At 36.2% G+C, this 27,054-nt stretch overlaps 1 protein-coding gene across 13 annotated transcripts in view; it reads left to right on the top strand.

Moving 5' to 3' along the window:
* ARHGEF33 (Rho guanine nucleotide exchange factor 33) overlaps positions 1-27,054 on the top strand; it is a 102,749-nt gene that overhangs the window by 13,537 nt on the left and 62,158 nt on the right. For 11 of the 13 annotated variants that reach the window (XM_033124515.1, XM_033124513.1, XM_033124512.1 and 8 more), the window contains exons 3-10: positions 8,826-8,936; positions 10,503-10,552; positions 15,401-15,544; positions 18,496-18,660; positions 18,970-19,091; positions 20,021-20,163; positions 22,782-22,841; positions 23,673-23,897. In XM_033124515.1, coding sequence (XP_032980406.1) covers positions 8,912-8,936; positions 10,503-10,552; positions 15,401-15,544; positions 18,496-18,660; positions 18,970-19,091; positions 20,021-20,163; positions 22,782-22,841; positions 23,673-23,897 — 934 coding nt within the window. In that variant the 5' untranslated portion in view covers positions 8,826-8,911. The remainder of the gene's footprint in view (positions 1-8,825; positions 8,937-10,502; positions 10,553-15,400; positions 15,545-18,495; positions 18,661-18,969; positions 19,092-20,020; positions 20,164-22,781; positions 22,842-23,672; positions 23,898-27,054) is intronic. The other 2 variants (XM_033124523.1, XM_033124524.1) reach the window with 1 other exon arrangement.

Genomic DNA, 27,054 nt, shown 5'->3' with positions numbered 1-27,054 from the left:
AGCTTCACTGGCAAGGGAATTTGCTGACCCTTGTCCATGGTGCACGGGTGGTGGGCTGTTCTTCCAACTGAGGTGAGAGAGTTGCAGGGTTTGCCTATGATTCCCAACTCCTGGAGTCTTTTCACCAGGAGGTAGTGAGAAATTACACTCATTCTGAAAAGTAAATTTTACTCTTCCCTTTCTAGCAGTTCTGAAAGTGCCAAAGGCAGGTCCAAATTGGATGTCATTTCATCTGAACTATGAAAAAAAATTGTCTCAGGAGAGACAGCAGTAACCTGGTTTCCCCTCTCACCTAAAAAAGGCTTTGGTGACTGATGATCTATTTCACAAGGTATTACTAACTCAGCTTCGTGATTCCAATGCTGTGAGTCCCACAGCTGCCTCTGCTCCAGCAGGAGGAATACTTCCTGAGGACTAGTTAAGGTTTTACCACGTTGATATACCCTTTCTGCAAGTTAGGGTCACCCCTAGGGCTGTAGGGAGCTCTCTCTGGAGCTGAGGGTGCTTTTTTATCACAGTTCTCTTGGGAGCCTCTCTTGCTTTTCATTGTGTTCCTTCTCTTCCCGTCAGGACTGACCTAGGGAAAACATAGTCACATTCACTTTATCTTCTTTTGAAGTAGCTATTTACCTTGTTTTGGGGCAACTCTGTGCCTCTTGTACAGACTGTCTCCGAGACACTGTTCATTCCCACTCAGATGAATCCAGGCAGAGAACCTATTGGAAAGGCTGAAATTAAAGCGAGTCAAACTCAGGTAAAAAGAGATAGAACACATCTTCCTGACCAGACCCATAGTCCATGAAGCAGTCAGGCTCACAAAATCGGGTTCTGACATATTTATGTATGTGAATCAATAAAACAAGTCAGAAAAACCCCGCGAAGTAATAAAGTCTGAAATCTTTGATAGGTTTTGATGTCTTCAATGAGGCATTCATAAATTTGAAATAATTATCTCTAGCCATTGTATTGTCTTGTGTGTGTGATAGCATGCTGGTGTTCTTTTTTTTCTGACTCATGTGGACACATAGCAACTCATCCAAATTACTCTATCCTGATTGATACTATTAGGTAATCAAAAAGAATTAAAGTGGCAGTGGAGTGGATGTTGGACGATCTCTGCTATTCCGTGTGTTGACATAAAGAACCTCTGTGGCTCCTGGGCTTCAGAATTACCCATTCTCCGTGCTTTGCCCTCTTCTCTCTGGGCATTTTGAGGTTGCTGGCAATGGTGGTACAGCAGTTATAACTAGACTGGGTGTGGGACCATTTGTTAGGAAATCCTGCTCTCTCTTGGTCTTCAAGCCCAGTGGTGGGCACAGGAGATATATTTCTGCCAGTGAAACTTTGCTTGATAGAATAAAATTGGATTTGTTTTTCCTAACAACAATCATCTCCAGGCTAAATTATTTCTATATTTACCACTAATTTTTTTTTGCTTATGTGAAACGTGTGTTAAAAAAACCACGTTTCTCTTGTCATCTATCGGATGAGAATTTAATCCCCTTCCACAAACATTTGTTCACATGCCCAGAACAGGGCTAGCAGCTGGAGATACACAGATGAATAAAATATCCCATCTGCTCCCAAGTGGCTCACAGTCTGGTGAGGGAACTAGCATTCCAGCAGTTAACTAAGGATGCAGTGGGGGCTTTGTGACCTGGTTCAGTGGCAGGGGCAACACTGTTTCTAGCAACACTCATATTTGAGAAAAGGTCAAGGGGGAGGCTGACCTGAGGACCAAGGACCATTTTCAAATATGACTACTTATTGTTTGGGATGTCTGGTGGCACAGACCTTTTTTTATTCTTTCATTTATTGTCTTTGCCACTTTAAATTGTTAGGTATTCAAGGATGATTTGATTATACATGTATTTGGAAGAGGGTATAAAAGGTGACATTATCATTGAAGTATCCTAATTTTAAACACTTGCATATATGCCTGTGTACTGTGAAGGTTGTCTTATCTCCTTATCATTTTGCTTCTAAGGGTCACACTGTGCTCTTTGTTTTCTTGCTGATTATGATGTTGATTAATGAATTATATTAATAGATTTGTAAGTATCAAGCCATTGTTATACTCTAGAACAAACTCTATTGGTCATACCGTTCTATTTTTGTTTTCTGATATTTTATTTAGACTATTTCTATATTTATTTAGGCTATCTTAGAGTAGATTTGGTATCAGAACCTCCTAAAATGGATTTAGTGGAATTTACATATACCTATTCTCTGGTATGGATTAAATAACTACATAGCCATTGTTATTTATAGAAATTTCCTATTTTATTATCCTGGGTTATTTCTTATTTTGGGGGTAGATGTTTGACACCCCCCTTTCAATATCTTCTATAGTTATTCTAGTCAACTTTCCAAGGTCATGAAACATGATACTTCATGAAATGTATGTTGCTTTTAAATTATATTAAAAAAACAACCCATTTCATTATTTTTTTAAAACATGTTTCTATATCACAAAGATCACATAGATTTTCCTCTCTGAAAATGTTTGTCGGATTTGTCCTCATGAATTACTTTAGTTTCAGGGGAAAATAATTCTGTATCACCCTCCCCCCAATAGAAAAAGTTCTCCTTCTCCTAAATTAGAAATGTACACTAAAGACCCATTCAATAAAGGACACTGAAATGGAAATTAACTCAAGTCTGCTTTCAATTAATTTTAATTCCCCAAAGTGCCAAACTTTCCTTTTCTGTCACAGCAGTAATTGGAAAGTAATAGACAATCCTAACTTTTTGTGGTCTTATGCGTGTATGTGTGTGGGGGGTATACCTTCTAGGTCAGTCTGGGGGAGGGTCAGGAAACTTTTCAGTATTCTTTAGGTTTCTATTAACTTTATTATTTGAATTGATTTTATAAAAATCTGACCATAACTCCTTAAGTTAGTGTTTTAAAATTCCTATTTCTCTATTGCATTAGTTTTAGTAGCAGAAACTAATTTTAAAAGGAAAACCTCACTCAAAAGCTGCAGTATATAAATCAGACAAGAACAGAGAACTCTTGTTGAAGGGGATGGGGAGGGAGACCCAGAACCCCACCAGCTTGGTGGTCTTCTCTCTGTCAAAAAAAAAAAAAAAAAATCCTGAGGGGTTCAAAGAGTACAGTCTGAAAACCATTGCTCCAAGGCCCAGATGGGTGTTTTTAGAGGCTAGCACTGCTATTGCGGAGATGGAAAGAAAGGAAGAGGGTTGGGGAGGGGGAGAAGCCATGTTAACTTGGTGAGAGGAATGGAGCAGCGTCTGTTATTTATTCAACTGTAGGCAGTGATTCAAGGACTGTGAAGGGCAGAGGAAAGAATTACTGGGCTCAGAGAGTGAGGGATTCCCATAGAAAATGAAGAGCAGACTACAAGTAAGATCTCAAAAGGAATTTTACAACATAGTAAGGCTCTTTCCAGAAAATCATACTAGGTTTCCTTGTAATCCTATTGTTATTCTCCCTTTGAAAACATACCTTTCAGTATATATTACTCATTTATATGTTCATACTCTTGAATTAAGTAATTCTCTTCTGGAAACCTAGCCTAAGGGGGAAAAATGTTTTAATTATGAGGGAAAAAAGCTATATTCTTTCTTCTGTTCACTTATTGTAGTGAAAAACAGAAAACTATCCTAGTATTCAATAAGTGGGGGAGAAAAAGAAAACAATGACAAAACAATGACAAATTTCCTCAAACATCTTTTTTTTAGTAATTAAATATGATTGTGAAACTGTTTGTAGAAAGCCAGGAGTGATAAATGTACCAGTTCTGAAATCACAGAGACCTGAGTTCCAATTCTGACCCCTCTGCCATTTCTTATGTGTGATCCTGGGCATATTATTACCTCATTTTCCCAAGCCTCAATATTCTCATCTATAAAATGAGGATAGGATACATATTAAACAGGATCAATATGAGGATTCAATTAAACATTGACAGTATAAATAAAATATGAAGCATAGTGCTTGGCACACAGCAGCTGTTCAATAAATATAGACCTTTGAAAAAATTGAAAAAGATTTAAAGATCAGTCTATCTTTTATAAAAGGCACCAGGAGTAAATGTTTTCATAGCTATGTTCTGTCATCTTTTAAAGAACAGGTAATTCCAATTTAATTGAAAATTTTCTAGATTATAGAAATAGATAGAAAATTGTCTCATTTTTAAAGAAGCTTGCATGATCTTAATGCCCCCACAAACAAAATAAAAAACAATAAACCCACCATAGATCAAAATCATTCATGAATATAGAGGCAAAAAATGTCTAAATATTAACAAATAGAATCCAGCAGTGTATCAAAAGAACTAGAGCCTATGACCAAACAAATATAAGGAACTATATCCTGTGCCCAAAAAATATAAAGTTGATTCAACATCAGGGAATCAGCAAAATTCATTACAATAATAAACTTATAAAGACAACAATTCTATCAATAGCTACTGAAAGGGTTAATAAAATACAATATCTGTTCTTATTAAGAAATTTTAGTAAAATAGAACTAAAAAGAAATTACTTAAGCATGATATAAATTATTTACCAAAGATAGCAAATATCATTCTAAATGACTTTAAATCCATTTACATTAAAATAAAAAATGAATAATGATGTTCATTGTTACCATTATTAGAAAACATCTGAAAACTCTAGCAAATACAATAAGATAGGACAGTGAAAGAGCCAGTATAAATATTTGAAAATAGGATAAAAGTCACCTAGAAAATGAAAAAAGTTACTTATTTTAAAAATCTTCCATAATTATAAAGGAATTTAGTAAGGTGGATGAATAAAAAATAAATATACAAAAAAATAAGGAATACAAAAATAGCTACAAATGAAAGTGGGAAAAATGCCACTCATAATAGCAATAAAAATTAAAAATGCTTAAGAATAAATTTCACAGAAAAAGTATAGGATATTTAAGAAGGAAACTATAGAGGGGGATGGTAGAAGAGGGTAAAGGGCACCAAATATATGGTGATGGAAGGAGAACTGACCCTGGGTGGTGAGCACATGATGTGATATACAGATGATATATTATAGAAATGCACACTTGAAGCCTATGTAATTCTACTAACCATTGTCACCCCAATAAATTTAATTTAAAAAAGGAAGAAAATTATAAAATTTGATCCAGAGAAATGGAAAGAATTATATGCTCTTGAATGACAAGATTCGATGTAAGACAAATGTCAGTTCTCCTAAATTGATATGTAAATAATGTAATTCCAGTGAGAATCCCAGGTTGTTTTTGTTTGTTTGTTTTTTGGTAATACATAAAATAATCTTGGAGTTCATTTATTCATATGGAAAAATAAATGTCAGGTAAAGCAAATTATAAAAAAGAATAATAGGTGACTTGCCTTATCAAATAGTTTTAAAACACCAAAGTACATCTATAATTTTTGATTTTGGAATAGGAATAGAAGGATAGATCAGAAAGGAATAGAGGGCCCATAATAAATCTCAGTGTATATGATAATTTAATGTGTAAAAAAAATATTTCAATTCCATGAAGGAAAAGCATGATTTATGTAATAACTACAGTAGGTATATGTGACTATCCATCTGGAAGGTAAGGAAACTGAACACTCCCTTGTGCCATATATAAAAACAAATTCCAGATGAATTAAACACTTAAAAAATGATAAAAACACTAGAAGAAAATTTAGGAAAACATATATTAAAATCTTGGGGCTGCAGAGAGCTTTAAAACCAATACAAAAAACATAGAGCAATGAAGAAAAAAGATCTATTCGACTTTATAAATTAAAAAAATGTTCCAATAGCAAAAGTGACCACAAAGTCAGAAGACAAAAAAAAAAGACAGAAAAATGTTTAAAATTCATATGACAAATATATATTAATCTCTATTATATAAAAGTTCTTAATAATTGATAAGGAAAAGGCAGACAACTTAATATAAAATATGCAAAGCAGAGGACTAGATAATCACAGAAAAGCAAATATAGATGTCCAGTAAGTATATATAGCGATGCTCAATAGCACTAGCAATCAGCAAAAGTCACTATGAAATACCACTTGTCACTCATCTGACTGGCAAGAAATAAAAAGTGTTAACATCCACTATTGGCAGGAGAAAAGGTATTCGCGTAATATTCCTGGGGGGAATCAGAATAACTATAGCCTTTTTGGAAAGCAGCCCAGTCATACCTATTAAAACCCCATATAAGTAAAGCACCAATATGTAAGGAAAACGTACATCAGTACAGGAATGATTAATACAGGTTATTCATGCCATGGGTATTATGCAGCCGTTGAAAATAATTTATTAGATCTATACCAATTAATTTGTAAAGATTGGTACGATGTATTATTAAATGAGAGAGACAAGATGCAGAGATGCAGAGAGGTATAGTATGAACTGACACTGACAGCCCCACCCCATGTATGTCTACACGAGTGTTCTGTCTATTTGTTTGTGTGTGATTATATGAGGATAAAGAAAGGGATGGAAGGACACCCGCAAATGGGACTGGGGAGGAATACTCGTACCTCTGCTCAAACGGCCACAGTAAAAATAATAGGAGTAATAATGATCGCTCTAATTTTTAAGAAAAATGTAAAGTGCTCATGCTATAATGTAGGTGAAAAAGTAGATACAAAATTATAGGTGGGCTCCTATAAACATTAAAGAGAAAAAAAATTGGCAGGCCCGACAACCAAATTATCATGATAGTTGTTTAAGTAGAGGCATTATACTTGTTTTTTCCCCCTCTATATTTTCCCTAACGTAATTTTTTCACTTTTGTAAATAAATAAAATTACAATTCTAATTCACTTTCTGTTAATCACACACTTTTTATTGTCTTGAAATCAGTGACCGTATGTACATATGTGGGCTTGATGATGTCCTTGCTTGAAAATGTGTGTTTACATTTTATCTATAATATATGGAGGGTTTTTTGGTTTGTTTTCAATTAGGTGTAAGTTAGAAAACGAAATCCCCAGGAAATAACTATCCATAAAAATATGGCTTTCAAGACTTTTTTTCCCCCCAACAGTAACTGAAATCACTTCTAACAACAATTTTTAAAGCTGTGTGGCTTTGAGCAGGTCATGTCTCTTCCCCCGCTCTTGGCCTCCATTGTTTCACCTATAAATGAAGAAGTTGGATGAAATAATTTTCTCAAACCCTTTGACTCTAACATTCTGTGATTTAATTATATTAATCATGGAATGCATTAGATATCAAATACATGAGCAATTGCTTAGGAGAAGAAAGTTTTCATCCTAATAAGCTTATATTAGCTGTGAAAGACATTCCGATAGCTAGGGAAGATGCCTTACTTTGGCTTAATTTTCACGCGCACATGAAAAATGTGCAAGATTGTAAATGGCACGTGGCCTTGACTCCTTGATATCTCTCATTTATAACTATATGGCTGTTGATCAATGCTTTTTCATCTATGTGCAACTTGTTATTTTATTTTACTGATCTCAATATGGGAATGAAAAGTTTTAATTCTACTTTTTAAAGGTATAATTTACAAAGGATAAAATGCACCCAATTAAAATATACATTTTGAAGAGGTTTGACAAATTTAGGCACCTGTATAACCACTACCACAATTAAACAATAGAACATTTCTATCACCCTAAAACGTTCCCTGTACCTTTTACCAGTTACCACTTCCTGCCCTAGGCAACTATTGATCTGCATTTTGTCACTATAGATTACATAAATCTTTTCTAGAGTGTGAACAAAGTTTTAACTTGTGTTTTCTCAATTTTGGATAGTGTTAATATATTTTGATTGTTTCAATCCGGTTTCTTAGTTGCAAACAACAGAAAAAAATTCGGGCTGATTTCCGCCGCAAGGGAATTTGTTGAAAGGATATGGGCAACTCATAGAATTGCTAGGAGACTGGAGGCTGGGATTATGTGGCCAGCAACAATACCCCACGTTATACACTACCTCTGTTCTGGTTAGGAACGCACCAAAAGCAGCAGTTTGAGTTACCTAAACTGTTTGTACCAGGTCAAGGTCACTACCATTACCCTTGCTGCCATTGCTGTCTTAGGAACCTTTTATATTTCTTGGAAAGTGAAAAATATACTAAATATATGTGCTTTAGGAAATCCTTCTGTCACTGCCATGAGTGGGTGTATCTAAGTGGCAAATCCTAGGTCGTGTGTCCATCACGCCTTAGCTGCAAGGGAGGCTAGGAGAACCTGGCACCTCCCTCTATAGTGGGAGGCATCCTATCGAGCCTCACAAGGTGGGGAAAGTCCCACCTTATGGGTTAAATTCTAGATGGCTAAAAAGAGGGCCAATGTTCACAACACCGACAGTGTTAATTTCTTTGTTAGATTGTACTCTGAACTTGTGGCTTCATGTCTAGAGGTCACTATAGCCAGGCCACTTTGGATAAGCATCTCCTGGGTGTACAGGAATCTACCAGATGCTGAGAGTGTGAACAAGTCAATCAAGAAACTTACTATTTAATGAAACAGAAACAGATGTATTGGTTTTCATACTTCCTAAAGTTTTACTTAAGATAATTTTCCTAAACCTGCTAATAAAATCAGTGGGTCTAAATTAATTGATTTGATCCAAAAAAAAGAATGTACCATATTAAAAACTAGTATAATTTTAATTAATTAATTTCATACTTATTTACAAAATATTTACCTTTAAGTCTTAAGCTAAATAATTACTCAACATTTTCACTCTTACGATATTATATAAACCTGAAGTTGCTTCTAATAGCTGTGTTTATTTCAATTTTTTAAAGTTAACCACAAAGTAAGTCCAGTTAATTCTCCAGTTCTACTTGCTATCCCTTACTCTTGATTTCAATTGACAGGTCCAGGGAAGAGGGGGTGGCCTGATCCAGGGACAATGAAGATGCAATGTTGAAGAATAAGCTGGAGGAGAGAAGCAACAGGCACCATGGAAAAAACCAAAACAAAGCAAGGTTAGATTTTTTTCCTATGTCTTGCTTTAGGACTCAGTATTTAAGAAATGTAGGTTGTAGTCTTGTCTTGCCATTGTCTCAAAGCTTGGTAACATGTTAAATTGACCATTCTCATTTCCTTATGACAATATGATGACCATGAAGAGCACAGACTTTGTGCTGGAGAAATAGAAAATGCTGTACGTATAATTTGGTCTGAGAAGTTATCTTACTTTTCTTAGCAATGACATTAGAACTGTCTCAGAACAACCCAAAATGCAGATTCAATGAGTAGATATCCAACACTTCCCAAGCTGGCCTAGACATACGGACTTTCTCTTTTAAACTTTACCATATAGAATCAACCATATATAAGTGGGTTTCTGTTATTAGCTCCAATTTACAGATGAGGAGACAGTAACTGAGAAGTCAGGTTACGTTGCAAAATGTCAAAGTTCGATCTGAGTGCCTGGTCTCTGTTCCCAAGTTTTGATTCTTGCCATGATACCAGGCTGTTGGGACAGCATAAAGTGGGCTAAGTAATCATCACTCAAGCGTATGTGGGAAGTTTGGGTACTCTCCAGCCATCTGGGCTTTATAGGGACAGCCTTCTGTGTGTATAAGTTCTGCACTGAGGTTATGTACTATTTATGAACTTAACATGCTGAGGCTGGTTAAGAAAAGGTTTCCTGTACCAGCATGTCTTATGAGAACAATATACACATCCACACAACCAAATGTTTGCAACAAGGGCTTTTGTGTGTAACTGCTTAATTCATACAATGGGACACAATAGAGATGTAGCTAAATGGACGAGCCAAGAGCTGCATGTTTTACATGAAGTGCCTTGTCTTCACAGCTAACCAGTGTGGTTCTGAAAGGTACATTCTAGGTCAACCTTTTTCTCCCTGGGTTGGAAATGGTTTTTTATAATCTACTCCTTCCTTTGTGTTTGGCTCGTGTTTCACAATCTCTAGTATTGACAAGGCTGTTTTCTTTCTGCTGGCATCCTTCCCAGACCCTTTCCATTTATAATTCCCTTCTATCAAACCTTTTGCCCAGGAGAACAGCAAGATTCCTTTAGCTGATATGGGCAGAGACAGGAGAGCAGTTTAGAAGTTTGGCAAGATCAGAGACAGAAGTAGGGTTATTTCAAGCAGGCTTCCGGAGAACAATAGAGTGATAAGTGGGCAGGTGCCTGGCCAAGCGCACCCTTCCTGACTATAGAATCATCCCATCCGGTAAACTTCACTCAGCCCCAAGAACACGAGGGGGACCCTCCATGCGCACTGCCTCCTGGCTAATTAATGATTGCTAATCATACAGTTTGGTTGAGAAACGCCCCCCACCCTGGTAGAACATGGTTTTCTACTACAAGAGTTATATCAGGTACATATGATTTGGTTATTAAGATGTGACTATAAAATCACTACAGCAGTTTATGTTTTGTTCTTGTTAAATCATTGGTTCCTAGTCATACAGGCATGGATTTAGGATCCTTTAAGTCCCCTTATTCCCTGCATGTGTCTGAAGAGGATAGGGACAGAATGAGTCATGTTGATTAAACAAAGCTCTTTCTCCCTACAGGAGAGAATGAACATATGCCAATGAATAATCCTTCCACACAGATCTACCAGGTAAAGACAAAGAGATTGTTTTGAACTGTCCTGTGTGTAATAGCAATGAGTGTCTTATACTTATAAACTTTTTAGTGCTCACAAATGCTTCCATATCTATCATCGTATTTGTTCACTTACCAAGTTCACTGGATTTGAGATAGGCAGGGCAGAGAGCACCATTCCCACTGCACTTCTGAGAAAACTGATTATTACAGGACAGCTCACCCAGTTTATAAAACACAGCCCACCACTCCCACATCAACTATGTTTTCCTTGTCTGTTGCCACCGTCACTGGCCATTATACCGGGCAGTAACACTTCTGTCCGCGAGAAAGAGAGAGAAAGGTCTGTTTTTCTTAGTTTCCTATCTTAGCAGGGAGAATTGAGAGTTGAAAAGGGGTTAGCATTATAAATGTTCAAATATGGTGATGAAAAAAAAAAGTAAGCTCCTTTAAACAATGGGAATTGGATTTACAAGGAAGATAAAAAATTCTGGAAAACATTTTGTAATATGTTTGCAGTGAGGGTCTCATTGGGCTGCTTTGGCTCTCTAAATAGTATTTCCTTGGCTTCTATCATCCAATTGTAAATTTAAAGTAAATTTATGTCCTTAAAAGTCATGGAATTTTATTCAGACATAATTTGTAATGTAAAAAAGCAGCTTGGACTAGGGAAACCCATGATATTCTCCGGAGTAAGACAGTGTTATCTGGAATACATAAGAAGGAAGAAAGAATTGATAGGGCATGGTGGAGGTTGGAAGAAAAGGTGATTTCAAAGTTGGCTCTAAGGTTTTAAGCCCTGATAACCAGGAGAAAGAATGAGTGGTCTCCCGAAAGCGATATAGGAATTCAGAACAGATAGTTTTGGGGAAATGTTATTTAGATTTGTTGAGTTCAAGTGACAGTAAAGTGAAAATAACAACTAGTTGCCAGAAATATCATGCAAGAGATTATTGGTGTGGACCCAAACAGGGCAAGCCAGCACAGGATTATGTGAACATTTTTAATCGTGTTGCTCCTAAACCCAGATGGGCAATGTGGGGGGATGGAGGAAACAGTCTAATTTCAACTTAATGCCTATTTATTGAACAGTTACTATGTGCAAAGTTTACTGCTTGGCCTAATGGGAGATGAAACAGACATTCTCACTGAGTTTCAAGTGTCCTGGAAAACACATACAATAAATAGCTCATACAAAAAAGGCTGTTGGAAGGATTACAACAGAAGCATTGATAAAAGTCTATGGAATATGGGAGAAGGATGAATTAATATTGACTGAAGGGCTTGAACCAGGCATTTAAGGACAAGTTGATCATTTGGTAAGTGGACATGGGGAAGGGTATTTCAGGCAGAGGGACTAGCTTGTACAAAGGCCTGGCCACAGACGAGAGTCTTCTCAGCGCTGATTTGATGTCTCTCTGGTCCAAGACCTCCAATGCCTTCCTGCCCCACCTCCCCTATATTAACGTCTGACCTGTGCGTGGCATTTCAATGAGGGTGAGTGTCTCTTTAAACTCAGGTATGATTTAAAGTCTGTTACAGATTTTATGTAGGTCACTCCCTGAATGTTGGCTAAATATAGCTGCAGTGGGGGTGGCCTCATTCTCTTACTGTATCACAAATCCAAGTACATCTGTTCACAGTGGAACAAATGAAGCAGTGGAAGTGAAGTTGGTCTATATGACCTCTGAGATGCTGTGATTATAACCCCATCCTTGCTTTAAAAGAATGCTTTCTAAGCCCCAGTTTGTTTACTCCAAGCAACATTTAACCAAGAGAAGACGAAGGAGGAGAAGTAAAGAAAGAAGAAGAGGAAGAGGAAGGAGGGAAGCAGGGAGAGGTTCACTATGATAGAATACAAACTACACAAAAAAGGGAGAGCAAAATATGACATTTCGGCCACTCTCTATCTTCTTATTTTCTTGATAGATCCCCTTCCTACTTGACATTATAGTAAATATTAACTTGTTTGTTTTTTAATTGCCTTTCTCTAGAATGTACGCTCCAAGGGCAGGGATTTAGTGCATTTTGCTCTGTTGTATTCTCAGCATAAAGTTCAGTACCTGGAATATAAAAATATTCAATAAATATTAGTTGAATGAATGGACTATCTGTAAGGTGTGTATATTGCTTTGAGCCAAGAGGTTTGATGCAGCCATTCAGTCTGGTGCCAAATGGTGTTTGGAAATTGTCTGGTTCTTTGGGGAAAAAAAGAATAGATTTTCACTTCATACCCTAATCAAAATAACTCTAAAGTGGATTAAAGGATTAAATATAAAAAATAAAACCATAAACATTTAGAATTAGTGAATATTTTGTCTCTGGATGTGAAATGTCTAAGTAAAAAAAGCATCGGAAGAAATGACAATGGAAAAAGTTAGAGTTCATCCACATCACAATTAAAAATTTTTCCAAGGCAAATATATTTTCAATAAATTCAAAGGCAAACAACAAAATTAGAAAAATCCTTACAAAAATATTACAAAGGTTTAAATATATATAATAAAAATCAATAAAAAAGAAAACTTCTGAGACCTCAGAAGAATATGGGCAAAGAACAAAAAAATTTACCAAAGTGAAATTACATATGAGAAAAAAAGGTTCAGCTCAAAAAAACAATGATTAAAACAAAGATTATTATTTTTTGACTACCTAATTAAAAAGTAATAAAATAATTAATAATAGTTAGTTCTGATGAATGTGTGTAAATTGGTGGAAACTTTTATGACAATTATTAGTTAAAATGTAATAAAAATGTTAGAACGTTCATACCCCCACTTGAATCCCTGTTCTTTGGATGGATTTGACCTCGTTGGTAAAAGTAATTAGGTCACAGACACCAACAGGAGAATGAGCACTACCATCTCCCAATTCATTCTAGGTAGAATTATTGCCAGATCAGGCGAATCAGTTTGGATACAATGACTGCTCCTTAGCTCAGTATATTTTCTTTTATTTGAACCCATGTCTGTTTTTCACTCATCCTTTGTCCACTGTACATAGCCCTCTCAAAGTCCACCCCAATCTCTTTTTCAGAGTCAGACTGGGCTGCTTTATCCCTGATTACTTCATTTTGCGTATGGATTTTAAAATTCTGATTCCATTAACATGAGAATTGGGGGAGGGTCCCACAATTATAGCAACACATGTGATACCTGCACAATTTAATCCTAGCTCAACTCTTACATTAAAGATTTGAACTCCAACTGTGTTTTTGGCTGACGTGCAGCCTTAGGAATGAAAACACTGCAGCTTCCTCCATTTATATTATCTATGTTTCATATATCTTATCCAAGACATATTTTCTAAATACAGTAATTCAGGACATTACACATCATACACTAAGTTTCTAAGAATATACAACAATATTATTATAACTTTCAAACCCTCTGATCCAATATACTCGTATTTTGTGTACATACTTATTAATTAATTGAATATATTGTCTCTCTCCAATACAGTGGGTTTTCCTTTGGGTTAAATATTACCTAACAGCCTTTGACTCAGAGTAATTTCATATTTAGGAATTTATTCTAAGGAAATAATCTGAAATTCATACAAAGCTTAAAATAAAAAGCATAATATATCAGCATTATTTATATCAAAAAATTACAAACAATGTAAATTTCCAACAAGAGTGAATGGGTAGCTAAACTCTGGCACACACATAGGATGAAATATTATGTAGTCATTAAAAATAGACACTTAGAAAAATGTTGAAGGATATGGGAAAAGGCTTATAAGAATGTTAGGCAAAAAGGGGAGAGCAGAATCAAAAGGTATCTGCAGCGTGATTTCAACCACATAAATATCTGTATGTATATGCATCAAACAAAACAGAAGGAAATACGCCTAAACATTATGGTTATTAAACATTAAAGTAATGAGATTTGGGGTGATTCTCTTTTTTATTTTTCTCTGTAATGAAAATAATTTAAGAAAAACAGTTACATGCCAAAAGGACCTCTAATTGAAAAACTATGGGAACCAGTCCTACAGTAATAGGTTTCATCATTAAAACTGCCATTGAAAGTTTTCTAGGATTTGTAAGTCCTGTCTGAGCCTTGCTCTCCTTTTACCATTGAAGAATGTCTTTGACCCCTAGAGAAGGTAACTCCATTAGGCCTGCGGTGCATCCAGGATCAATAAGATCAATTTTGGGCATACCAGGCTTCCTACCAGCTTCAACAGCACCCTGTAAAAATGACTTTAAGGGTCAACTTCTGCAGGGAGTGTAGAGAAGTAGATTTGGGAAATTTACTCTTGACTGTTCAAATACCTTCCTCCCTACTTTGTGTTTTAAATCATCGCATTTCTGGGGATTACTAAAGAGGCCTATCATTGAGGAGATGACACTGGCAGGAAAACCATGTTTCTTTTGTAGCAACCCTGGTTAAGGGGGAGGCCAAAACAATTACCCTGGCATCCTTGCCATCATGTGCTACCTCAAAACGCCTGGGTTTTTGCTCTTATAGAGCCTTTAGCCAGGTGTCGTAGGATTTTGGCATGTCTTGTGCAGGTTTCTCAAATGTTGACATTCATGAGTTTGCAGAATTCTCAAGGCACAAGCCCAGTCTCCTGAATTTGTCTCATAATAGCTTTATGACTTTGATAATGGGACAGAAAAAAAGGACAAGTCTGTGTAAAAAACAAGTTGGAAAAACTTGCATACTTTATGAAAATTTAGTGTGAGGTATCTTTGGTAAAAAAAAAATAAATTGGAAGACGTTGACTAAAATTCATCTTATGAAGAGTTAAGAAGCCAAGAAAGTAAGAAAATTGAGAGAAAGAGCAGAAAATAGGAAGAATTCGAACTCCTCTCCCTTAATTCTCTAAGCCTAAGATGCCCTCTGTGGTACCCTAGGCTTCGAAGTACAAGTCTTCCCTGAACCTGCCTCCAGTGGGAGCCCGCCTCCAGCGGCAGGATGGAGGGATCATAACCTCTCTAGAAAATCTTCATGAAAAAATCAACGAGATGAGGAACGTGTTCAGCTCGCTGGAGAACAAGGTAGACACCCATTTCTAATCCTTTGGGTGGGCTGTGGGCTGTCAAATAAGAAAGCTGAAGAGAGAGCAGAAAAAAGATATTACGTCCATGTCTTTAGAGTATTTTCATTCACAAAGAAATGGCCAGTTGGTACTGGAAAACCAGTCTGTAGCAACCACAGATACTAAGAACTGAAAGCACCCTAAAAGTGACATGCTGTCTCAGGTGTGATAGCACTTGCCCTGTGGTGTCTACTCCCTGGCTGATCAGTGGTTGTGAAGCTGTTTATAAAGCAGTAGTGTTACTTCAATGGCAGGTACCTAAGGGGCTCAGAGTAATATATATGTAGGAAATGGGCTCACAGCTCAAAATGGTTTCAAAATTCTCAAAGTCCCTATATAAACTGGCTGTTAGAAAAAAATTTTGGTAGTTCTTAATTTTTTGAAAGCTGAGGTTCTACAGGTAAGGAAAACTCCTTTCCTCTAGGAACCTGCTTGCTGCCTTTTGGCTCCTGAGGAAAACTCCACATATCACCTAAGGGAGCAGTGATAATGAAACCTATTTCTGTAGGATACTGGTTCCCTTATTTTTTTAAAGCAGAAACCTGCATGAATTTCAGGGCACCTGAATGAATGTCAGGTTTTCTTCCTTCAGTTTTGAAACGTGCATAACTTTTGCTATGGTATTATACAAGGTGTAACAATTAAGTTCACAAACTCATCCTAGAAAAAGTGCTACATACTTGACTATCACTATTGTCACATTCAAAGTATTTCCCTCGGGAAGCTATCCACTGATGCCAGTGCCTAGTCCACCTTCAAAGCAATTTGGGAACTCTTTTTCTAGACCGGCCATCGGAGCTGTCGTCATATTACCCTTGGTGTCCTGAATGTCATCAAAATGTCTTCCTTTCAATATTTCCTTTCTTTTTGGGTAAAGAAAGAAGTCAGTAGGGGCCAGATCAGGTGAGTAGGGAGGGTGTTCCAATACAGTTATTTGTTTACTGGCTAAAAACTCCCTCACAGACAGTGCCACAGATAGTGAGCTGGTGTATTGTCGTGATGCAAGAGCCATGAGTTGGCGAAAAGTTCAGGTCGTCTAACTTTTTCACGCAGTCTTTTCAGCACTTCCAAAAAGTGAACTTGGTTAACTGTTTGTCCAGTTGGTACAAATTTATAATGAATAATCTCTCTGATATCAAAAAAGGTTAGCAACATCATTGCAACAAGTTCACAAACTTAATTTTCCACCTCGTATAGTTGTGAATTCTGTTTATTTTGGTCATAGAAGATGAATTTACATAATGAGAATTACCAGATCAAAAATAGTTGATCTGGTGATTTTAATCCATCATGATGACTGAATTAGGACAAGTGCTGAAATTCATCATAAAGATTAATTAAAATTAATGGGAATGAAAAACAATTTGCTCATGTTGTTTCCCAGTCTTCTGGTCCCAAACACTTGACAGGTCCTGATTTTTCCTCTCTTTGGTTCCTCTTATTTCTCCCTTCTCCCTGCTCCCGAAAGAAACTTTTGTGAAGCACAAAACCCTACATTTAAAAAATGTGGTATAGGAGACTAAGTCATTGTATAGTGGGAGATGCCATTGCAAGTTGGAATCCTTTGGACAACCAGATTCCAAAATGTTTAGAAATACACACTTGAAAGAATTTTGTTAAGGTACCTGGATTTTAATTTCTATCCCTTTAAAATCAGAATACTTGGTGGATAATTTTAATTACAGAATGAACCTTCTAATAATTCTGTTTTAAAGAGAGACCTGAAGCTAAGAATTCTTCTATTTGGCAGAGTGTAAGATCATAAATGTTAAGAAAATAATGTTATCTTATTGTTATTATTAACTTCCTGTCTGTTGAAAATGTTTTTTTTCATTTGTTCAATAAATAAAACAACTTTAGAAGTGCTCCATTTTCTCCACATTTTTTTTTCTTGTTTTCTTTTTTTTTCTCCACATTTCTGTTTGCGCTGAACTTTTTGATTTGCCACTTAAAAGGAGAGAATTAAAATGTCCTGAAAACCTTCTAGTATGTACCTAGCATGGGCTGGGACAGGCACCTTACTTACATTTATTTGTTTTATTTTCAAAATGGCCTTGTAAAACAGGTGTTACTAGAGTTATTTTATGGCTGAGGAAACTGCTCTGAAGAGGTTAACCAACTTGCCTTAGGCATTAGCACTTGTGGAAGAGCAGTAGGGCTTGCACCCTATCTGACTCCAGAATTGACCACCTTTTCATGGTATGGAAGTTGACAACAGAAGGTCACTGTGTGCACTCCTACAAGACCAGACTTGACTGCTGAAGAGGATTCATATCACTACAACAACCTGCTGAGTTCCTACCACTGTAGAGATTTCTATGCCTTCCTTGTGGATTACAGCACACCGCCAATGAAAATGCCATTTTCTCCTTTTTCATGATAGCATCAAAGAATATAAAATTAAAAATAAAAAACTTCCCTTTCCAAGAAATTCTCAGATATGCTTAGTTTTTACTTATTTTATCATTTAAATTTTTAAGGAAAAAAACAAGACTTTCTTCATCTTCTCCTAACATCCAGGGATAATATGACCCAGCCCTTCTTTCATGGAATTTGAAGAGTTATGGGATCAAAACTGTCTTGCACAAGCATATGTTGCTTTTCAAGTAAATCTCATTTTAATTAAAGGTGTTAGAATAAATAGTAGATTGCAGATGCACTTGCAAACCTAGTTACTTGCTTTGTTGTCACTATCAAGCTTCAGCATGTGCTATATGAATAGACCCTCTTTTCCCTAGATGAATGGGGCCAACATTGCCTTAAATTGTCAAAACTTCCGTCTACCGGGAAGTGAGGTCTGTAAATTTTCAAAAGCCTGGTTTCTCAAACAAAAAGAAAAATTCAAGGGGTCAATGGTACTATCTACAATTATTTATAGCAAATCAAATTCACCTTTTGTGTATTATTTAGTTGCAGGCCCTAGCGTCTGAACTTAAAACTGGCTTCACAGAAGCGATGCAAGAACTGTCAAGAATTCAACATGGAGAATATGCTTTGGAAGAGAAGGTTAAGAGCTGCAAATGTTCTATGGAAGAAAAAGTTACTGAGATGAAAAATTCATTAAACTATTTCAAGGTAGGCCCCTCTTTTACTTCCTTGCTGAAGAAAGAAACTAGAAAACATGTTTTTTCTCATAGCAGCCAAATAAATATAAGAATCTTCCCTCTGGCTCATTTACTAATTATCATGGGAAAATACCTGTTTTGTTTTTCTTTCTTGGATCTTTGTGTTAAAATTAGAGGCCAAAATGGAAGTAAATTTTTCATCATTCATTCATTCATTCAACAAATACGTATTAAAAGCTTACTGTGCACTAGATACTATTATGTTATATACTTTTACCTCATATTCCAGATTAAACACATATTGATTCTTATTTTTTAGGAAGAGCTGAGCAATGCCATGTCAATGATCCAGGCCATCACTTCCAAACAAGAAGAAATGCAACAGAAAATTGAACAGCTTCAACAGGAGAAGCGAAGAGAATCTCGAAAAGTGAAAGCCAAGTGAGTTTCTTACAAAAAAACTGACCAAAGGCAAACCCAGAAGCAGTAACTTGTACAGACAGAGGCACAGAGGACACCTCCCTCACTGTCAGTATGTAGTTAGCTGGCCACTGGGATTCATGGTTCAGCATGTGATAGAGAGGACAGAGCCACACAAGCTGGTTAATACTAAAAATGGATGGTAACTATTACATGGAAAATGCACTTTATATAATAGGAAGTGAAATGAAAAGTGTATGAAATAGCATGTAGAATTTGATTTCAACTGTAATAACATATAACAACTAGAAAGATATATTTTAAAATAATGATTGTTGTGTTAAGATAATAGAGTCACCAGTGATTTTTTTTATTTATTATTAGTTTTCTAAAATTTATCTCATGCCACTATTATTTTACTTCTACCATGGAAAACAAATTTATGTTAAACAGTGTATCAACCAGGTTGACTCAAGTGAAGTTTTACCACTAAATATATGTACTCTTATTGTTGTATGCTTTTTAATATTATCAAACTTAAAATAGAAATACGGCAATAATATTTGTGTGACCCTGAAGAACATTTATTGTTTTCAGTTGAAGACCTGATGCTTCCTGGTACCTTTGTATTGCTTTGTTAAGCAAATGTTTATCATCCCAAGCAAATTGTCACCACTGCAAACTCTGTAAAGACCTGATGACAGGGAAGCCAGTAACAGAAAAATAAGAAGGTAGACATTACAATTAGAAGGTGACTTACAGATAATTAAACTTTTCCTCCAGTTTTGGTGATGAATTAATGAAGTTACTAATATTTGACCATATTTAATTCACAAAAACAACAATTTTGTATGGTTCAACCTAATAATTTAGAAATTTTCTTGAATTTTGCTGAACTGAATCTCTTCCTAACCCATCAGGTATTAAGACCTTTTGCTTTCCTTCCCTAGGAAAACTCAGAAGGAAGAACATGGCTCACAGGCTGGGCCTGCTCAAGCACAAGGAAGTCCTTTCCGTTCAATCAATATCCCTGAGCCTGTACTTCCAAGTGAAGACTTTACAAACCTTATGCCCTCTCAGGCCTACGAAAAAGGTACAGTTCACAAATCATATTGAATTAGTCAAGCATTTTTATCTTGGTTCCTAGGGCTTAAGTAATAGTAAGAATGGGCCTACTTCCTCCATCCTTACTAGAGGAAATTGCTCAGAATTTTCCCTCTTTGTCTGGAATTTAGAAGAAGAATCCAGAAGGTCTGAGAGGCCAGGAGAGTCTCCCCAATTTTAAAATATTATCTTTTTTGGGAAAATACTTATCTGGGTATTCAAATTTAAAATGGGTTAGAAATTGTTGCACAACCAGAAGAAAAGTATTTACAAAATTATTCTCTCTAATAAATCGTTTTATTTTCCACATTACTTTCTCAATCCTTGTCTCTCTGCATAGACATTTAAAAAATAGCTGTATTCTTAGCATGTATAATATTGTGTGTTGTGCTTTTTTTTTTCAGCAAAGGTTTTACTGATATGAGAAAGTCATAGCTGCCCTAACTGGCAGGCAGTGATGTCAGTGGCAGTCTAACTTTGTATTCCTTTTTCTCTGGAAAATCACAGCTGGTGCTGTCTGTGGGCTCAAACAGTCACCAGCCACACCCCTGGTCTGAGGGATGTGAGAACAAACATTAGCAAGTGGCACTTGGGTGGTACTGAAGAAACTGCCTTTCCAAGGGATATCCCAGTTTCCATTAGTGACCTATGTTCAACTCAGGAAAAGAAACAAAACAAAAAATGATTGCTGCTTCTTTGTATCCTCAACAACATCTAGCAAACCACCTCTACACAGGATAATTAGTGTAGATATTCACAATGTTTAGATGAATTTTCCTCTTTTTCATGGTTGCATATAGAAAGTCTCCAAAAGAGGGTCAATGACTTCTCAACCAATTATAAAGTCCTCAAGGGCAGGACTGGTGGTTTGTTACCCTTATGGCTTAATGAACATTTTGGCTCATATATTCAAAGACAATACATGTATTTTGAATAACTGAACTTAAAAATCTAAATCAAATGGCTTTTAATCAGTATTAACTTCAAAGTACAGATTTGCTTTTTAAAACTTTTTACCCATTTTGAGTAGCTATTTTAGAGACTGATTGGTGCAGCCTGGGAAAACTCACTTGATCCATCTGGGGAGTGAGTTCACAGCAGGTGGCTCTAGTTTCTTTGCTCTCTGTCATGAAGAGCATGACATAAAAGGATGGTCTTATTAGGGAAGAATACAGGATGGGCTTGGAAAGCAGAAGGCAGATCAATGCCAGTTCAGGGGCAACTGAACATATTCACAAGACAAAAGATTAAAAACTATATTTGCAAAGTGCCCAGATCGATTTAAATTAGCTGTTCAGAGGCAGCTTCTCCTTCTTTCCCTCTTATTTAGGAATGACTTATGTAACAGTTTATTCTACTGGGTAGCTGCAGAAATTAGGGAATAATGTACCATAATAAGGCATTCTGGATATGATTGGTGGCAGGTGATGTTAAAATTCAGGGTCAAAGGACCAAACTTTCAGAAAGGGTTTCCTCACCCACTGTTAATTATGAAATGGTGCCCTCAAATTCAGTAGCTTAAAATAGCAAACATTCATTATGTCCCAGTTTCTCTGAGTCAGGAATCTGTACACAGCTTAGCTGGGTGCCTTTGGCTCAAGGTCTCTCATGAGGTTACAGTCAAGGTGTTGGCCATTCCACTACCTCCTTTTACCTTCCTTCTATCCATCCTTCCTTCCTTCTATCCATCTACCCATCCATCCATTCATCCATCCATCCACTCACCCCAGGCATGGATTTAGGTGGTGGGATATAGTAATGAACAAAATAACAACAATTCCTGCCCTCATGGAGCTTTTGTTCTGAAGGAGGCAGACAATGAACAAACAAATAAAATATGTAGAACAAAATAAATAAAATATGTAGTATAAAAATAAAGAAACAAAGGTATAATTTTAGAGAGGGTGCCAGGTAAAAGACCTGAAGGAAGTGAAAGCTTACAGATAACGAGAGAAAGAAAGGGAACAGCCAGTCCCAAGGTCCTGGCAGGAACCTAACTGTCGTGTCCAAGGAATAGCAAGAAGACCAGCGATGCTAAAGCAGAGTGAACAAGGGACACAATAGGAGATACAGTTTAAAACAAGAAAGGAAACAGCAGGCAGGGCAGGGGGCAGATGTTTTAGGGTTTTATGATCATTATAAGGTCTTTGGCTCTTACATGGAAATGGGAAGCCATCGGAGGGCTAAGCAGAGGAGCAATGGGGTTTGATTTACATTTCAACAGCACCATTCTGGTTCTTCTCATCATTACCCTCCTCACTATCACAGTTAAAAAATAGTTTAGCTCTTACTGTGCACAAGGTACCATTTTAAGCAATTACAAGTATTAACTGATTCAATTCTTATGGTAGTCTATGAGGCAGTACCACTATTATATATTTTTAACAAATGGGAAAATAGCATTTGCAACACTATGTTGTAATTTCCTTCCTTCCTTCCTATCTCCCTTCCTTCCCTTTTTCTTTCTTTCTTTTTTTTTTTTTTTAGTGCTGTCTCCTCCAGTAAACTGTGAAGTCTGTGAGTCTGTCCCCAGTCCCTAGCTCACAGAAGGTGCCCAGGCCATGTTAGTAGAACGAATACTGATCGAAAGCTTTCCTTTCTCTGCAGCCCAAGAGTCCAGATCCATGCATGTAGGAGATAGTAATGTGAAGGGAATGATGGGCCCCGGTAAGTGGCTCTTCTTTATCTTTTCTTCTATCAATTCCACCCTTTTCCTTCTTTCACCTTCCCTACTTCTACTCTCTCAGTCTCAAACCAGTCAGGAAAGAACTCAAGTAAAATAAGGCATGCTGGTTATTAATATTCCAAAACGTGTGCTAAAGTAGGTTGGTGACTCAGTTAAACCCAAGAACAGAGAAGGGATATGGGAGTTTACAACAAAACTAGGATTCTTGGTTCTTTCTGGCTCCTTTCAATGACCAATAAACTAGCATTTGTTGAGAACTCACAGGTGTATGTAGCACGACATAAGTTTTCTATGGACCACATATTTTATAGCTTAATTTGAAAGTTATTTACTAAATAGACAATTCACCAGACTTTGTAGATTATTTCGTGTTCCCTCACTCACTTGCTTCTTCCTTTCTGCGGTTTACCATCATCACGGCCAAGAAGGACAAGTTCCAAAAGAAGACATTGTCTTTGGCGCCTTCTTCCTTTTCTTTCTGTTTTCTTCTGAGTAGTGCTACAGGCACTTCATGTGCTCACCTGAAAGGAAGTAGATATGGGGAGTCAATACATACTGCTAGAAATTCATTGTATGATTTTATAAATTCATTTTTTAAAACTCCTTCTTTAGTAGAGACTCTGTGCCAAGAGTAGACCAGAGAGAGGTGATCCTTTGCAACGGCAGAAACTTTTAATCCTTAGTTGATATATTTCACCCTCAAATGATAGTTGGATCCAAACAGGAGCATAATATTTAAGAGTTAAGTTAGTAACAAATACAATTAAAAAAACAAACAAACTCAGATCTTGATTGCAAGTGTTATTTTTCAGGAATGAACCCCACGACTCCAGAAACAGAAGAAAACCTCAAGTCTTGCCTCACGGCTGATATCCAGTCTAAGGGCCATCTGCCGTCTGGTGTGTGGAGGCAGCCTAAGGACGGTAAAGAATGGGGTGAGGAATATGTCACCAAAGACCATCCAGATAAACTCAAGGAAGTTGGCCAGGGCAGACACAGCTCTTTGGAAAATGTTTTATGTGAAACCTCTTTAGCTGGTAAGTCCCAAGGGGGAATGCAGGCTGAAATTTTAAAGAACAAGATGGACCTAAGAGCTAGAATCCATACAATTTAAATTCAGTGGACACAAGAGACCACCTTGGCTCTGGTTTCCTTTTCAGATAAACAAACTAAAGCCTATAAAGGTGAAGGGACTCACCTGAGTCCACATGGCCAGCTGAACTACCAACTTGAGTCTGGGTATCCAGGACATTTAGTAATGTAGTGCTTCGGGGAAAAAAAGGCATAAGGATGGTGTAGAAAAGGCAGAATTTTGTGAAGGGCACTATTTAGTCAGTGATGCGGAATCTTCAATACATGAATCTTGTATCAGTAGTCTGGTACCAAAATATCATACACTGCAACAAGGTCTGTCCTTCCTTCTCCCCTCCTTTTTCCCTTCCTTCCTTTCCTTTAAATCATAAATTGTTACTGAATACTTACTAAGTATCAGACAGTAGCATTTCCCTCCAACTATTTTGTTGGAGGTAACTTTAAAAAGCTAATTATTGTTACCAAATACATGAAAAATTAAAACAGTACTAAAAGGTTTATTATGAAGAACAGCAGCAACCACTTTAAATTCTTTTGACAGTTTCTTCTGGTACTTGCTTCTATGTTTTAAAAAAAAGTTTATGCTATTCTTTTATCAGAACTTTATTGAGGGTTAATTTACATAGAGTAAAATTCACAAAGCTAAAGTTCAAGCTCATTGACTTTTTATATATGTACCCCCCTTGTGATTACTATCCAGATCAACATACACAATATTTCTATTACTCCAGAAAGTTCTCTCACGCACCCTTCCCGTCATTACCCACCCAAAGAACCACTATTCTGACTTCCGTCGCCATAAATTAATTCTGTCTGTTGTTGAACTTCTTAAAAATGGAATAATACAAGGTGCACTCTTTTGTGTCTGTCTTCTTTCTCTCAACATAATGTGCTGTATATAATTCATTCACTAATTTATTCCTTTTTAAAAACTGCATTGAACGAATTTACCACGTGTTTATCCATTCTCCTGTTGATGGCCATTTGGAGTATTTCCGGTTTAGGGCTATTATGAGTAAAACTGCTACGAATATTCTTGTACAAGCCTTTTTTTTAAGATTATAGGATAGGATTACATTTAACTTTAAAAGGAAATGTCAAGCAGTTTTCCAAAATGGTTGGAACATTTTATACTACCAGCAATGTCGGAGAGTACCACTTGCTTCTTATTCTTCCCAGTGTTTAGTATGGTCAGTCTTTTTAATTTTAGCCGTTCTCAAGGGTGTGTACTGGTATCACATTGTAGTTTAATTTGCACTTCCCTGGAGACTACTGATGTTGAGTGTCTTTTCATGTGCTTATTGGCTATTTGTATATCTTCTTTTATGAAGTGCCTATTTAAGTCCTTTGTCTAACTTTTAAATTGGGTCGTTTCTATTATCTATTAGTAGGATTTCTTAATATATTTTGGATATGAGTTCTTTGTTAGATATATGTGTCATGATTATTTTATTCCAGTTTATGGCTTGCCTTTTAACTTTCTTAATAGTCTTTTGATGAACAGATGTTTTAATTTTGATGTTTATCAATTTAAAACTTTTAAAATAGATTGTGACTTACATGTAGTTCCAAGCAATCTTTGCCTATCCTAAGGTTGTGAAGATATTCTGCTATTTTTTTTGTAAAATCTTTATAGTTTTAGCTTTCATATTTAGGTTTACAACTTACCTTGAATAAATTTTGATGTGTGGTATGAAGAAGGAATCCAGGTTCATTTTTTCCCCATATGGCTATCTATTTGCTTCAGTACCATTTAGTGAAAATATTAATACCTTTCTTTCCACATTGAATTGCACAGGGAAAGTCAAGTGACCATATATGGGTGGGACTAATTCTAGATTCTATATTCCTTTTATTCCAAATAGCAGAGAATGGACATCTTGACAGTACTTTTTCAATCAAAGAACATGGTATATGTTTCCTTTTACGTAGGTGTTCTTTAATATTTTTAAGTCACATAAAAATCTATCATTTACATTTTTTTTTTTTTAAGCATTTGTCCTCTGCCATCCTACTCCATTCTGGCCCACTGTAGTGCTGCCATCCTGGGACTCCCCAGTCTTCCAAGGAATTCCCTTCATAATTCTCCTGTTACATTCCTGTTTGTTTGTGTGTTTGTTTGTTTTATCTGTGTGCCCTTGGTTTCTTGGTTTAGTCCTTGTTTTGATGGAACCCATCGTCCAGTAGCTTCCATATACCTTGTTGATAATTTAGCTAAATATAAAATAATTTTCCCTCATCATTTTGAAGCAATTGTTCCATTGTCTCCTAACTTCTAATGTTGCTATTGGCAAGTCCAATACCATTCTAATCCCCAGTCCTTTGTTACCTGATTTTTCTCTCTGGTAACTTTTAGGATCTTCTTTTTACCTTTGGTGTGCTCAAGTTTCTCAGTGATGTGCCTTACAATGATGTGAGAATCTTTTTCATGAATTACGCCGAGGACAGTAGGCCCTTTCTTCTGGAAATAATGTCCTGGTATATTTTTTTCTATGATTAAGTTGATAATATTCTCTCATCCATTTTTGTTCTTTTCTCTGGAATTTCTACTAATTTGATGTTGGATTGATTTTTCTCCACTACCCTCTTTTTCTTCAATACATCTCTTTCTTGTTTTTTTTGTTTTGTGTTTTTGAAGAGAGGGGAGCGGTAGGCAGGGGATTTCCTTGACTTTATCTTCTACTCTTTCATCTTTGAAAAAGATGCCAAAAAGTTTCTTCTTTTTTGGATTGTTCTCTTTTTAAAAAATAGCATCCTATAATTATTAAATGGCTAGAGTATTTTTCTCATATCTCTTTAAGAATATTAATTATTATGTTTTAAAAAACTTTTCTTTCATTTCTCCATTGTCTCTGTTTTTTAATTGAGGTATAACTGACATATAACATTATATTAGTTTTCAGATGTACAACATAATTGGACATTTGTATATGTTGTCAAATGATCACCACAGTAGGCCTAGATAACATCCGTCGACATACATAGTTACAAAATTCTTTTTTCTTTTGATGAGAACTTTTAAGACCTACTCTCTTAGCAACTTTCAAATATACAATAAAGTATTATGCTGTACATTACGTCCCTTGCATCGTTTCTTTATTC

This window comes from Rhinolophus ferrumequinum, chromosome 13 (genome assembly GCF_004115265.2).
Source record: "Rhinolophus ferrumequinum isolate MPI-CBG mRhiFer1 chromosome 13, mRhiFer1_v1.p, whole genome shotgun sequence".
Classification (NCBI taxonomy): Eukaryota; Metazoa; Chordata; class Mammalia; order Chiroptera; family Rhinolophidae; genus Rhinolophus; species Rhinolophus ferrumequinum.
This window is presented reverse-complemented; position numbering and strand designations above follow the sequence as displayed.